Source organism: Musca domestica, unplaced genomic scaffold (assembly GCF_030504385.1).
Source record: "Musca domestica strain aabys unplaced genomic scaffold, Musca_domestica.polishedcontigs.V.1.1 29, whole genome shotgun sequence".
Classification (NCBI taxonomy): domain Eukaryota; kingdom Metazoa; phylum Arthropoda; class Insecta; order Diptera; family Muscidae; genus Musca; species Musca domestica.
Genome location: NW_026712296.1, coordinates 752,122 through 768,360, shown reverse-complemented (window position 1 = coordinate 768,360; position 16,239 = coordinate 752,122). Strand labels below are relative to the sequence as shown.

The following is a 16,239-nucleotide window of genomic DNA, read 5'->3' as shown; positions in this document are numbered from 1 at the left end:
AATTATGTGAAGTATATCATACCAACTATGAACCTTATTTGAATGTGTATCATGGCTTTAAAATAGTAACAATTTGAGATATATCCAACTCTGAATCGATTTTCAACAAAATTTGACGTAGGCTTTTGCACCTCTAGTACCAAATAACATTGCTCTACAGTGCATAATATGACTTCGATAAGAATTATATTAAAAACGTTTATTGGAGCAGTAGTTATACCGAGCCGAGTTTCACCAAATTAAAAAATTCGGTTGAAAATGAAAACATCTATCCAATATTACATGTATGGTGGACAATAACCGTAAAATCGGATGACGATGTATATCGAATATATACAACAACAAAAAACAGTAAAGAAAGTCCTAAAGTCGGGCGGGGCCGATTTTATGATACCCTACACCACTTTGCTAATTTAGTTGAGCTCCACAAAACAATTAAAAGTTTTTATGGGAGAATTCAATCATACACCCTATGATGATAATTATAATTTAAAATTCAAAGGACTAAATATGCCGAAGCATTTGTATCTTTTAAATTCGGAATTGTATTGCCCATTTGGTTCAAACTTAATTTGAAATCAGATAAAGATATATATGGGATCTCGATAAAATTTGGCAAAGATATTTCTGAGCTGTATTTGATATATTTCCCTGAATATCGTTGTTACGGAGTGCATATTACATCTGTGGGTAGCAAATACAACAAATCTGATGAACAATATATATGGGAGCTATAGCTATATCTGAACCGTTCTTCACCAAATTTGGCATACTACCTTTTAGACTCAATTCGGTCGTATATGCCAAATTCCATCCCATTTGGGCAAATATTAGACGTTTGGTGCACAATAAAAGGTAAATCGGACGAAGTTATATATGGGAGCTATATCCAAATCTGAACCGATCTCGATAAAATTTAGCAAAGGTATTTCTGGGCTGCATCAATATAACAATTTCCCCAAATATTGTTGTTACAGAGTGCATATTACGGTTGCGGAGGACAAAAATAACAAATCGGATGAACAATATATATGGGAGCTATAGCTATATCTGAACCGATTTCGATCAAATTTGGTATACTTATTTTCAGGCCTAATTTGGTTGTATGTGCAAAATTCCATACTATTCGGGCTGATATTACACGTTTGGTGCGCAATAAAAGACAAATCGGACGAAAATATATATGGGAGCTATATCTAAATTTTTACCGATTATCTCCAATTTCAATAGGGCTCGTCCCTGGGCCAAACAATTGTTGTTTGGAAAATTTCATCTCAATCGGATAATAAATGCGACCTGCAATTTTTTACAAGAATACATGGACAGACGGACGGACTGACATGCATAAATCAACTCAGAAAGTGATTCTATGCCGATCATCAAGAGGAACTATGGGTCTATCTCGTTTCCTTTTGCCTGTTACAAGCATATGCACAAAAACATAATACCCTGACCACCTTGTGGTGTAGGGTATAAAAATTAAACCGATCTCGATTAAATGTTGCAGAGGTATTTTCGAGCTGTATCTGATGTCCGGCATAAAATATCATTGTTGTGAAAATCCCAAATCGGATGAAACATATATATGGGAGCTATAGCTATATTTGAATCGATTTTCACCAAATTTAATGTAATGCTTCTGGACAAAATTCGGTCACATGTGCCAAAATGCAATCCATTTGGGCTGATATTAGCCAATTGATGCACAAGAAACTTAATATCTGATAAAGATATATATGGGAGCTATATCCAAATCTAAACCGATTTTTTTCTAATTTGCAGAGGTATTTCTGGCCTGTATCTGATATCTGGTACCGAATATAATTCATGTGGAGTGCATATTACGCATGTGAGGGACTTCAACACAAAATCGGATGAAACATATATATGGGAGCTATAGCTATATCTGAACCGATTTTCATCAAATTTGGTGTACTTGCTTCTAGTCTGAATTCGGTCGAATATTGGCCATTTGGTGTACAATTAACCTGGAATCGGTTTATGATATGGTTCAATAGGGTTTGTCCTTAGGCCAAAAATAATTTGTTTTGAAAATTTCATCTCAATCGTATAATAAATGATAATATCCAGCTCTGAATGGATTAGCACAAAATTTTGACGGAGGCATTGGTACATTTCTTGCCTAGTAACATTGCTATAGAGTGCACGATATGACTTCGAAGAAGGATTTTATTAAAACAAATAAGCAAAAGCTATAGTCGGGAGGGACCGACCATTTAATACCCTACAAGACTACAATTGGCAGCAAAGTTTCTGCAGAAGTGAAACCATTTTGATTCATATTCCCATATTTAGCAGTTAAAAAAAGCAAACCTTGAACCTAGTTGATCCTCTTTTCAAATAATCATCATATATCAGGAAACCGTATTTGCCAACCTTGAACCTAGTTGATTCTCTTTTCAAATAATCATCATATATCAGGAAACCGTATTTTCCAACAACATAAGATCTGTAAGATGTTGAAAAGCGGTAAATTCGGCCGGATTGAATACCCTCCACCATTTGTAACGAATTCGTTAATTTTCAAAAAAAAAAAAAAAAACTAATTAATAACTAAATAAAAAGTATAATCCTTTAAAAATTCTGTAAAAAGCTTAAAAACGCCGAATATAAGGAGTTACCTTTATTTTGGGGTCGTAAATCTACAAAGGCAATTTTCTGTCACATTCTGTAGTACCCATTACAAAGTTCAAATACGAAATATGATGCAATTCCGGTGAATAATAAAGCTAAAATCGTTAAAATACTGAATATATTAATGTACTGACATTTAGGGGTTATACGAAGACGAGGATTTGCATAGACAATTTTCTGTTGTAGGCTGTAGTACCCCTTAGGAGCTTCAAGTACAAAATTCGAAACAATTACTTTAAATAATGTCGCTGAAATCAGCAAAATACCGAATATAGGGAGGTACTGTTATGTGGGGGCTCTACCTAAACGTAGACCTATATAGCTAATTTTCAATTCCAAAAATCCTGCAGACGAGACCCACATTTGAGTAATATTTTATCAACCTACTTTAATTCATTCGGAAGCTAGAGTGATTTCCACAGACGGACAGACAGACAGACGGCCATCGTTAAATAGACATAGAATTTTATGCTGATCAAGAATATATATATATACCTTGTTGGGTCTAAAATGTATATTTCGAGGAGTTACAAACAGAATGTAACACTTAATATACCCTCCATACTCTGGTGGAGGGTATAAAAAGGCATCGGTATTTTACGAAGTAAACCTTCCTACTATATTAAATACCAAAACCGTTCTTTCTGAAAGAACAGAAATTTCACATTAATTTAGTTGTAATTTCGCTAATTTTAGTATTTTTTTTTTCAAACAAATGTATGGACCATTTCACTAGCTAAATATTATCCATCCATAACGCTAGGCTTCAGAGCTGTCCCAAAACTCTAACCTCTTAAAAAAATTCCATGTCTATTGGTCTTTAGAGGGGAATTGTAGGACGGCTGCAAAATCTACACCATTTTCAGGTTTTTGATCATATTTAAACTTCAATCATCTTCCAAAGCAATGGGCATCTATTCAGGTAGTAAACCTACCTTACCTACTCCAAAAAAGACTTGACTTGACTCATTTAAAGGTAGCTGATATTATGCATGCATTACATATACATAACCACTGTAGCATATTGCGGGTACGAATTGCGCATTTTAAATACATTACCGGAGTGAATTGTATTTTGAATTCAATATACGAACAAATTTAATAAAGTAACGGTCTATGTGATATGGGTGATATTTTACTATAAATACATAAACTATTTCACAAAACAATATCAAAAGTTCTTTACAAATCCGAACAAACACATCACCAACTTAAATCACCATGTTCAAATTCGTAAGTATTTGCAGTTGTGCTTCAAAGAATATTGACAGCATTAATAAATAATATTTCTTATTTATCTCTTAGGCCGTTGTCCTTTTCGCCATCATTGCCTGTGCTGCTGCCAAGCCTGGTTTGGTTGGTGCTCCTTTGGCTTACACCGCTCCCGCTGCTGTTGTTGCTGCTGCTCCAGCCCCCTTTGTCACTGCCACCAGCAGCCAATATGTTGCCCGTAACTACAATGGTATTGCCACTGCTCCAGTTGTTGCTCCCGTTGCCGCCCCTGTAGTAGCCAAGTCTTTCGCCGCTCCCGTAGCCGCCGCTTACACTGCTCCTGTTGCCGCTGCCTACTCTGCCCCAGTCGTTGCTAAATACGCTGCTACTTATGCTGCTCCTTATGCTGCTCCTTTCGCTTACTCTGCTCCCTTGACATATGGCGCTGCTCCAGTTTTGTTGTAAAATTATTGACTGAAACATGCTGATCTAATTCGAAATAAACTATTAAATAATGAGTTCTAGTATGTGGTGTTATAATTTTTATTAAAGTTTTTTATTAAAGAACTGGAAATGAAGCGAGGAACAATATTTGCCCAATGGAATATTGCGATATGTTTAGCTCACGAGCCATTTTTCGGCCACAGAGACGCGGGGTTCGATCAAGTCGCTTCTTTAAATGCTGGAGTGCTCTAACGATAGCCACTTGTGGTTTTCCAAATATAAAGAAATCACACTATCACGCTTGAATTTCATCACGAATAACTTTTTTTCTAGGAAATTTTCACCAAAATGCTTTTGTACGCTTGTAAACAATATAATGAGCTGTCACTGGAATAATTTTAACAGCTGTCGAACGAGTGCCTTAGACGTGACAGTAGTCTGAAATTGGTTGCAGTTTTTTCATATCAACCTGCATGGAGCTGTAAGATATCGTGGAAAATATTATCTACCTGGCGGTAAAGTACGCAAAGGGAACTTCTTGTGTGGATTCAGACGATTCCATTAAAAATTTGTGACTAAAATCATCAAAATACCGAATATCGGGGCTACCGTTATATGTGGGATATACGATATTGAAGACTGATATAGCCCATCTTTGCACTTGACCTGCTTGCAGACAAAAAACTGATCTGTTCAAAATTTTAGCTTCCTATCTTAATTCGTCTCGAATCTAGCGGAATTACAAAAGACGGACGGACAGGTAACTTGTAAACTTTCGAACGCCGGCACCCGTGTATTCTATTTATAGCTCTACCTGGATAATCTGCTGGATTTTTCATGTTATTCACTGTCTGGGCAGCATAGTGTCAGTCAATTTATTGGAAATTTTATCTTGTCAAATAATAAAGATAGTGTAGAAGCATTCTGAAATTCTGCCGGCGTTTTTCTTAGTAATTTGGCTTAGATAAAGGACAAAATGTTATTTCGTTTTACCTTTACTATACCCTCAGCCATATGGCTAAAGATGGTGTATGTGTTACGGCCAAAACGTGCTTCACCGAAATAATGGTTTTAGATCCTAGGTCTCTTTGGACCAAATCCGTTTCAGAACATTTGGAGTCGATCTAGGGGTACGCTCGGTAACTCTCGAAGGGGGTATCCGATTTGGTCGAAACATAGTACATCTTAATATTATTGTCAAACTTAGATCAAATTAGGGAATGGACAATATCAGTTCACCACTTCTGGCACATCCCCACAAAAGGTCAACATTTTCAAAAACAACATTTTTTGCTTCATTAAAGGGGATTTCTTTCGATTTTGTGCCAACTTTGCAAATCCTAATATATTTGCCAGTGCTAGGTCAGGTGCGAAAATGGATGGTATCGTTCCACTCCATCAAATACCTCTCCCATAAAGGGTCAAAATTTTGCAATATTTATAACTATTTTAAAATGAGAAACTAGAGCTTGATTGTCTTCATTTCACACATCATAATTTATATACCCTCCACAATTCTATGGAGGGTATATTAACTTTGTCATTCCATTTATAACTTCTCAAAATACTCATGAGAGACCCTACAAAGTATAAAGTATTCTGGATCAGCGTAAAATTCTAAGACGATTTAGCAATGTCCGTCTGTCTCTTGAAATCTTTTGAACGAATTGGGATAGAAGGCTAACATTTTGCGCTCGTGTGTATTTTGCCAGTTCGTGAATGGGTCATGTGAGTCCGCATTTTCGTATAGCCCTCATATAACGGTTTCTCCCGATATTCGGTATTTTGATAATATTAGCGATATTATTTACCAGACTTGTTTTGTATTGAAGATCTTAATGGGTATTACTGCCTCTATTACAAAAAATTACATATTCGTATAACTCCCATATAACGGTTTTAATTTAAGCGGCCTTTTTCGAAAATTTTGGAAAATTTTAAAGTTCGGCTCGGCGGACCTTAGCTGCTTTTTTCTTGCTTTTATGTGGTGTGACCGTGGGATATATCGGTTCACTCTTTCTTTGAATTGCCACGAAGTTTCAATGTTGCCATCAACACAAGATCTTTTGTGAATATGGTAGATATCGGCCCACTTTTTTTTTTGTACGACTCCCACAGCATGTTTAAATTTGGATTAACCCCAATTCTCATAAAATGCGAAATAAACATCCGATTCATTCTAAGCTTCACATATTCCAATATTTTCACGAAAGCAAGAAGGAATATATCGGTTCAAGTGAGATGGGAAGATAAATGCATGGGTTCACACCCTCTGGTACCTTCCAAGGTTGAAATGTTTGATTATATCACTCAAAACATGCGAAACAAGTAAGCTTTTCTTTTTATACCCTCCACCATAGCATGGAGGGTATATTAAGTTTGTCATTCCGTTTTCAACACCTCGAAATATACATTTTAGACCCCACAAAGTATATATGCAGGACTTTTGGTATTGAAAATGGTCTATGTATGTCCACGTCTTCGTATAACCCCCATCCATATTCGGTATTTTGTTTCAAATCTGGTATTTGAGGTTCGCAATGGATACTAAAGCCTCAGCCAGAAAATGAGCCACGTGGGTCCACGTTTTCGTATAGCCCCCATATAACGGTACCATCCGATATTAGGTATTTTGATGATTTTAGCGACATTATTTGCCGGAATTGTTTCAAATTTGGTATTTGAAGTTTATAATGGATACTACAGCCTAAGACAGAAAATGAGCCATGTGGGTCCACGTCTTCGTAAAGTCCCCATATAACGGTAGCCCCGATTTTAGCGACATTATTTACCGGAATTGTTTGAAATTTGGTATTTGAAAATCGTAATGGATACTACAGCATATGACAGGAGATTGTCTATGCAGATTCACGTCTTCGTTTAGCCCCCATATAACGGTACCTTCCGATACTCGGTACTTTGGTGATTTTAGCGACATTATTTTTCGGAATTGTTTCAAAATTGGTATTTGAAATCCGTAATGGATACTACAGCCTATGACAGAAAATTGTTTGTGCAGGTCCATGTCTTAGTATTGCGCCCATATAACGGTACCCCCGATATTCGGTATTTTGATGATTTTATCGGCATTATTTACCGGAATTATTTTAAATTTGGTATTTGAAGTTCGTAATGGGTACTATATCCTAAGACAGAAAATAAGCCATGTAGGTCTACGTCTTCTTATAGCTCCAATATAACGGAATCCCCGATATTCGGTATTTTGATGATTTTAGCGACAATATTAACCGGAATTGTTTCAAATTTGGTATTTGAAGTTCGCAATTGATACCACAGCCTAAGACAGAAAATGAGCCATGTAGGTCCACTTCTTCGTATAGGCCTCATATAACTATAGATGTTACATAATTTTTGGCCCAACACATAGTGTTGTAGGGTATGAAGACACAACACCAAACATTATTAGAACCAAAATGTTCGAACTTTTGTAATTTTCAAAAATAATACTGAATTTCTATTTGTTTAAACTAACTATTCCATTTTCGTATATGTGCTCCAACATAAACATATAAGTGTGTATGTTAAACATTTTGATTAGCCTTAAAGGTGGGAATTTCGCATTAGAGCAAATTAGCTGTTATGACACGTACCAAATACATAACACGAACATTTTATGTTTCAGAGTAATTGATTAACTATTTTCCACTATAAATAGTTTCCCATATTTGGAATTCAGTATCAGAAGTTTTTTACTTGTCCGAGTAAACATATTCGGCAAATAAAACAAACCAAAATGTTCAAATTCGCCGTTGTCATTTTCGCTTTCATTGCCTGCGCTGCTGCCAAGCCCGGTTTGATTGGTGCCCCTTTGGCCTATACCGCACCCGCTGCTGTTGTTGCTGCTGCTCCTGCTCCATTTGTCACTGCCACCAGCAGCCAATATGTTGCCCGTAACTACAATGGTATTGCCACCGCTCCAGTTGTTGCTCCCGTTGCTGCCCCTGTTGTTGCCAAGACTTTCGCCGCTCCAGTAGCCGCCGCTTACACTACACCTGTTGCCGCTGCCTACTCTGCCCCTGTTGTGGCCAAATACGCTGCTCCCTTGGCCTACTCCTCCCCCTTGACTTATGCTGCTGCTCCTGCCCCAGTTTTCTTGTAAAATTATGAGGCTGATTGTAAAATGAAAAATAAACGAAGTACCTGAAAAAATTGATTTATTGCTTTTATTCTATTGGGCATTGTGTTTTTAAAAAAATTCACAAAAAGAAATTATTTCTTGAACAGACCAAAAAAAAATTCTGGGGCTTTTGAGAACTAAAGAAAAATTTTCTGAGAGAAGGTGCCTTCCAAAAAAGAATTTTTTTCACGACTCGCACTCTAGAATGTGCTTTGAAAAAATAAAAGTTTTTTGAATATGTGATCCTTATCGAACTATTATAGATCAATTTGAAAGTTGTTGATGACAAATTCTCTGCACTTATTTGAGAGAGGTGGCATAAGAATTAAACCTATATTATTTCTTTTTCGCACAAAATCTAAAAAAAATGTGCGAAAAAGAATTTTGGTGGCTTTATGTTTCTATTTCTTTAAACTGTATGTCATAATGATTTATATACAGGGTGGGATAAAAACAACTGCAAAAAAGTCAAACGGTTTTATTTTACCATTTTCTGTTTTTTTTTTTATTAAATAAAAGCAAAAAATGTCGGAAATAGCATCAAATTTTAGAATAAGTTTAGATTTGTTCGAATTGATAACCTTTGAACCTTTGATTGCAGGATATATATGCTAAAGGATTTATGAAAATTCGAACATTAAGGTTACGAAAAGTTCTAAAATGGTAACATTTGGTATTGTACGAACAGATAGAGCTAAACACTTAAAAATTTGGTATGAGAATCAAGGTTGGAAAGGAAGTTTGATATATGGTAAGTGATTTTGAAGATTTGTACTAAGTGTACGAACTGTACTTAATTGTACTAAATTTAGAACAGTTTGGTTCAGGGTGAACGGATAAAGCTGGAATTCTGAAATTTTGTATTGGGGTCCCGGATGTAAGTTTGTGATAAAGAGGTGGTTTCGGAAATGTGTACAACAAGTGCAGTAAAAGTACTAAATAGTACTATATTTTGGTCCCATTTTGGATTAGGTGAAGAGAAAGGTGTTTGAAATCTTAAATTTGATATTATGTCGCTGTACATGTACGTGGTACTAAATGGTACTATATTTGGTATTGGTATAAAATTCTGAAATTTGATATTAGGTAACTGATGATATTTGTGCTTGAGATGTGGCATTGGTTTGGAAATGCGTCCTATATTTGTACGAAAAGAACTAAATGGTACGAAATTTGGTAATGTATGAAAGGATAGGGCTGGAATCTTCGAACTTGACATTGAGGTTTCTATTGGTATCAGGGTTTGAGCGATATGGAGGTGGTTTTGGAAATATGTACTTTAATTGTACGAAAAACTAAATGGTACTAAATTTGATATAGGGTGAATGGACAGGCCTGGAAACCTCAAATTTTATAATGAGGTCTCTGTTGGTATATATCTGGAATTTAGATACGGAAATTGCTTTGAAAATGTGTACTATAATTTGACGATTAGAACTAGACGGTATTTATTATTCATCACTATTCGCATTTAGGATACATATGAAGGTTGTTTTGGATATGAGTACAAAAGCGTACAAAATATAGAGCTGAAATTCTGAAATTTGATATTGAGGTCACTCTTGGTTTCAGGGGTTTACACATGGAGACCTTGAAATGGTTTTGGACAGACACATTGCATGAGGGTCTACTGAACAATGGTTTCACTAATATCCTCCTCTGTAAACTTGAAATGATGACATTTTGGATTGAAAGATAAATATTTTTCTATTATTTTTTTAAGTAAAAATTTGAAAAGTTTTGATTAAAAAATGTTGGCAAACTTAAAAAATTATGGATTTTGAGTACTAACGAGTAAAAAAACATTAAGTTCGGCCGGGCCAAACTTTTAATACCCTTCACCTTAGGGTAAAAGAAACATTAGAAGAAATGTGTCAAAAACCATTAAAATGCCGAATATCGGGAGGTACCGTTATATGGGGGCTACACCAAAACATGGACCTATAATTACAATGTTTCGCCACACGAACTAGGACCCATTATGACCCACAAATACCACTTTTTAGACAAATCAGTGAAAAAATGTGGCAAAAACCATCAAAATACCGAATATCGGGAGGAACCGTAATATGGGGACTATATCAAATCATGGACCCATGCATGCATTGTTTCGCCACCGAAGCTGGAACCCATTATGACCAACAAATACCAATTTTCAGACAAATCCGTGAAAAAATGTTGCAAAACTCATCAAATTACCGAATATCGGGAGGTACCGTTATATGGGGGCTATACCAAATCATGGACCCATACATGCAATGTTTCGCCACCGGAGCTGAAAACCATTATGACCCACAAATACCAATTTTTAGACAAATCCGTGAAAAAATGTGGCAAAAAAAAACTAAAATACCGAATATCGGGAGGTATATTTATATGGGGGCTATACCACAACGTGGACTTATACATACAATGTTTTGCCACACGCTCAGGGACCCGTTATGACCTACAAATACCGATTTCCAGACAAATCCGTGAAAAAATGTGGCATAAATCATCAAAATACCGAATATCGGGAGGTACCGTTATATGGGGACTATACCAGAACGTGAACCGATATATCTCATTTTCAATACCAACCATCCTAGACACAATGCAAATAGCTCTGCTAAATTTTGTCGCTCTACGTTAAATAATGTGGGCTGTATCGTGATTTCAACAGACAGGCGGACAGACAGACAGACGGACATCGTTAAATCGAATTTTATGCTGATTATGAATATATATACTTTATGCGGTCTAAGACGAATTTTTTAAGGATGTTACAAACGGAATGACAATGTTAATATACCCTCCTTTCCAAGGTGGAGGGTATAAAAAGACCAAACACGTACTGTTGGAACTAATCTGAAATTTTAAGCTAGACTTTTTTGAGAATTTTTATGGGAATATATTTTTAATTTATTTTTTTTTTTATATTCAGGGAAAATAAATATTTCTTATCATTTGTAACTTAAAGTGAAATTAAATGAGGAATATTATAGTCCCGTACGCCATCATTCTAAAATTATGCCTGGTGGGAGATTTTTGCATAAACATAAGCATAATAAAGCACTGCTTAACCCTAAAATATATTTTTTTGTATACGAACTCCTGACGTTTATGATTACTGATTTTAAATGCAAAAAACTCAATGTTAATGTTTAAATTATTATAATACTTTATTTTTCATTTCGTTAATATCGTGACTTATCGGAAACAGTTTTTACAACAAAACTGGAGCTGGAACAGCAGCATAGGTCAAGGGGGCGGAGTATGCAAAAGGAGCAGCATAGGTGGCAGCGTATTTGGCAACAACGGGGGCGGAGTAAGCAGCAGCAACAGGAGCAGTGTAAGCGGTGGCTACTGGAGCGGCGAAAGTCTTGGCAACAAGAGGAGCAGCAAAGGTCTTCGCTACAACAGGGGCGGCAACAGGGGCAACAACTGGAGCGGTAGCAATGCCATTGTAGTTACGGGCAACGTATTGGCTACTGGTGGCAGTGACAAATGGAGCTGGGGCAGCGGCAACAACAGCAGCGGGAGCGGTGTAAGCTAAAGGAGCAACTAATCCGGGCTTGGCAGCAGCACAAGCGATAACAGCGAAAATGACAACGGCCTAGAGTATTGCAAAGACAAACAAGTTTAACTCTTAGTACCTTACACAAATTTTTGAATTAGCTTACTTACGAATTTGAACATTTTGTTTTTTTTAGTTAGATTTGAAATGTGATTACTCCGATTAAAAGAGAACAACTGATATTGAATTTAGAATGAATTCGGTTTTATATATCCATCCATCGCCCACTGTCATTGAATAACATCACAGTGCTTGTCAGCTGGAGAATTGTATGCGACTAACATAAACATTGTTTGCTCTAATTAAAATTCATGGCACATTAAAGTGGTCTTGAATATAAACATAGGATTTAAAATGTACTATTATTACCCATAGAGTAATCGGACCAAGAGAAAACCTCTAACTGTTTTATAGGAGACTGTCTATTTTATTGTCTATGTATTTGTTCTATAAGGACTGCAACTGAAAAATGCAAACTTCTACAATAAAAAAGAAAAGAAATGACAAAGAAAAAAACAATTAAAAAAATTAAGTTCGGACGGGCCAAACTTTTAATACCCTCAACCTTGGGGTAAAGGAAACATTAGAAGAAACGTGGCAAAAACCATTAAAATGCCGAATATCGGGAGATACCATTATATGGGGGCTATACCAAATCGTGTACCTACACATGCAATGTTTCGCCAACGGAGCTAGAACCCATTATGACCTATATATACTAATTTTCAGACAAAATGTGGCAAAAATCATTAAATTACCAAATATCGGGAGGTACCGTTATATGGCAGCTATACCAAAACGTGGACCTATAATTACAATGACTCGCCACACGAACTGGGACCCATTATGATCTACAACTACCAATTTTCATAGAAATTCGTGAAAAAATGTGTCAAAAATCATTAAAATACCGATTATTGGGAGGTACCGTTATATGGGGACTATACCAAAACGTGGACCCATACAGGCAATGTTTCGCTACCGGAGCTGGAACCCATTATAACCTACAAATACCAATTTTTAGACAAATCCGTGAAAAAATGTGGCAAAAATAATCAAAATACCGAATATCGGGAGGTACCGTTATATGGGGGCTATACCAAATCGTGGACCCATACAGGCAATGTTTTGCCGTACACGTACAGGGACCTGTTATGACTTACAAATACCAATATTCAGACAAATCCGTGAAAAAATGTGGCAATAACCATCAAAATACCGAATATAGGGAGGTACCGTTATATGGGGACTATACCAGAACGTGGGCCGATATATCTCATTTTCAATTCCAGCCATCCTGGACACAATATAAATTGCTCTGCTAAATTTTGGCGCTCTACATCAAATAATGTGGGCTGTATCGTGATTTCAACAGACAGACAGACAGACGGACATCGTTAAATCGACTTAGAATTTTAAATATATGATCAAATAAATATCCTGCAAACTATGTCGCTCATGCCTCTCAATAGAGAACATTTGCGCGAATTACTTTTCCCCATTGAGAAAATATCAAATAAATAGTGAACTGCATTCCTCAATTAATTTAACTCACACAATTTCCGAGCGTCGTCACGAACCTACCCCAATTTTCAAATAATCATCGAAGTGGACTGTGTGAAACGTTTATCAGTTTTGTTGAATAGATCACTTCCAGCAAGGTTTCCGAATTACTGTATATTTTATTGCTAGCGTATTAAACGGATTTCAATATACTTTAATTTTAATTACAATAAAGAAATGTTGTTTTAATTGTTTTTATACCCTACAACACTATGTGTTGGGGGTATTATAAGTTTGATTGGGCCAACAATTATGTAACACCTCGAAATATAGGTTTCCCACATAGGAAAGTATATATGGATCTTCCTATCTCGCCGAGCTGAGTCGTTCTAGCTATGTATGTCCGTCCGTCCGTCCGTCCGTCCGTCCGTCCGTCTGTCCGTCTGTCCATGTTAATTTGAAATCAAGCTACAGGTCGCAATTATGAGCCGATCCTCCCGAAATTGAAAATAGAGGTGGGGTTATGGTCAGAATAGAACCCTATGGATTTTGGAGATGATTGCACTATATTTAGGGGTTGAAATGGACCAACCCCTCTATTGCTCTATAGGCCACTAATATGAACCAATCGACGCGAAAATTTACATGGAGCTAGAGTTTAGGAGTGGGCAGAAAAATACCAATTTGGACAACAATTAGTGGGTAAAATAGAGCCTAACTTTTATGTAAGAAAATAAGAAAATGTCCACTAAACCGCGAATATTTTCAATCTCAGCCAAATAACATTGATCAGCAAAGAGCCAAGAAATCGGATATATAGCAGAATAGATACAATATATATACAAAAGAATTGATCTTATTTATTCTGCTAAAAAATCAAGAACCGCTAAAAATTCTCATCAATTCGAAATGGTCTCTTGCCACAAAACGATAAAATCTAAGAAAATCGCGGAAAAATATGCCAATAAAAAAGTGAACATCATTTGTAGATTTTTTTTTCAATTTTTGTCATATTTGTTATCGCATGCGATTTTTTCGATTTGACTTAAAATTTTGAATTGTAAATTCTCTAAATTTTTACAAAAATTTTTAAAAAATTATTTTTTTCTAATTTTGTAGTCGCTCTATGGGCCAAAATTGAAAACTAATCGACACGGAATTTCGCATCGGAAGTGAGTTAAGCACAAGGAAGAAGTCTAGCATTTTGGATGACCATTGAATTATATTTAGCTGAAATTGTTTTGAAGGATTAACAACACTACAGAGTGCGCAAATATTGGCCAAATTCTCAGGGTCAAAAAACTAAGGGCAACCTCAGGGCGGGGCTATTATTATGACATTATTTCAAACACCAAATTTTCCAAAATCGATTTCAATGTAAGGGGACTTCAAACATATTGTAGTGTTGTAGGGTATCACATGGTCGGTCCCGCACGACTATAGCATTTGCTTACTTGTTTTTTATACCCTACACCACAAGGTGGTCAGGGTATTATGTCTTTGTGCATTTGTTTGTAACAGGCAGAAGGAAACGAGATAGACCCATAGTTCCTTTTGATGATCTGCATAGAATCACATTCTGAGTCGATTTATGCATGTCCGTCCGTCCGTCTGTCCATGTATTTTTGTAAACAAAGTACAGGTAGCATTTGTTGTCCGATCCAGATGAAATTTTGCAAAGATCTTTTGTTTGGCCCAAGGACGAACCCTATTGAAATTGGATAATCGGTCAAAATTTTGATATAGCTCCCATATATATCTTCGTCCGATTTGCCCTTGTATATCTTCGTCCGATTCGGGCTGATATTACACGTTTGGTGCACAATACCAAACGTGTAATATCAGCCCGAATTGTATGGAATTTTGCATATACACCCAAATTAGGCCTGAAAATATGTATGCCAAATTTGATCGAAATCGGTTCAGATATAGCTATAGCTCCCATATATATTGTTCATCCGATTTATTATTATTTTTGTCCACGGTCGCCGTAATATGCACTATGCAACAACAATATTTGGGGAAATATATCAAATACAGCTCAGAAATACATTTGCTAAATTTTATCGAGATCGGTTCAGATTTGGATATAGCTCTCATATATAATTTCGTCCGATTTACCTTTGATTGTGCACCAAACGTCTAATATTTGGCCAAATTGAATGAAATTTGGCACTTACGACCGAATTGAGTCTAGAAGCTAGCATGTCAAATTTGGTGAAGATCGGTTCAGATATAGCTATAGCTTCCATATATATTATTCATCCGATTTGTTATATTTGTTACCCACAACCGTAATATGCACTCCGTAACAACGATATTCAGGGAAATATATCAAATACAGCTCAGAAATATCTTTGCCAAATTTTATCGAGATCGGTTCAGATTCAGATATAGCTCCCATATATATCTTTATCCGATTTCAAATTAATTGTGCACCAAATGGGCAATACAATTCCGAATTTAAAAGATACCAATGCTTCGGCATATTTAGTCCTTTGAACGTTAAATTATAATTATAATCATAGCGTGTAAGATTGAATTCTCCCATAAAAACTTTTAATTGTTATGTGGAGCTCTACTTAATTAGCAAAGTGGTGTAGGGTATCATAAAGTCGGCCCCGCCCGACTTTAAGACTTTCTTTACTGGTTAATATATATGTACATTTTTATACCCTACAACATTATGCATTGGGGTTATTATAATTTTGATCGGACCAAAAATTATGTA

General features: G+C 36.1%; 3 protein-coding genes across 3 annotated transcripts; 2 read left to right on the top strand and 1 right to left on the bottom strand.

Moving 5' to 3' along the window:
* The first annotated feature begins 3,814 nt into the window (after positions 1-3,814).
* On the top strand, positions 3,815-4,332 carry LOC101900734 (cuticle protein 16.5-like). The gene is made up of 2 exons (XM_005184553.4): positions 3,815-3,888; positions 3,961-4,332. The coding sequence occupies exons 1-2, from the start codon at positions 3,877-3,879 to the stop codon at positions 4,330-4,332; spliced, it is 384 nt and encodes a 127-aa protein (XP_005184610.1). The 5' UTR covers positions 3,815-3,876.
* A 3,733-nt stretch (positions 4,333-8,065) lies between these two features.
* On the top strand, positions 8,066-8,431 carry LOC131803334 (cuticle protein 16.5-like). Its single transcript, XM_059124463.1, has one exon. The coding sequence runs from the start codon at positions 8,066-8,068 to the stop codon at positions 8,429-8,431; it is 366 nt and encodes a 121-aa protein (XP_058980446.1).
* Positions 8,432-11,648: 3,217 nt separating this feature from the next.
* Positions 11,649-12,127, bottom strand: LOC101900557 (calphotin-like). Its single transcript, XM_005184552.3, has 2 exons — positions 12,116-12,127; positions 11,649-12,044 (listed from the first exon to the last, which is right to left on the bottom strand). The coding sequence occupies exons 1-2, from the start codon at positions 12,125-12,127 to the stop codon at positions 11,655-11,657; spliced, it is 402 nt and encodes a 133-aa protein (XP_005184609.1). The 3' UTR covers positions 11,649-11,654.
* Positions 12,128-16,239: the final 4,112 nt, after the last annotated feature.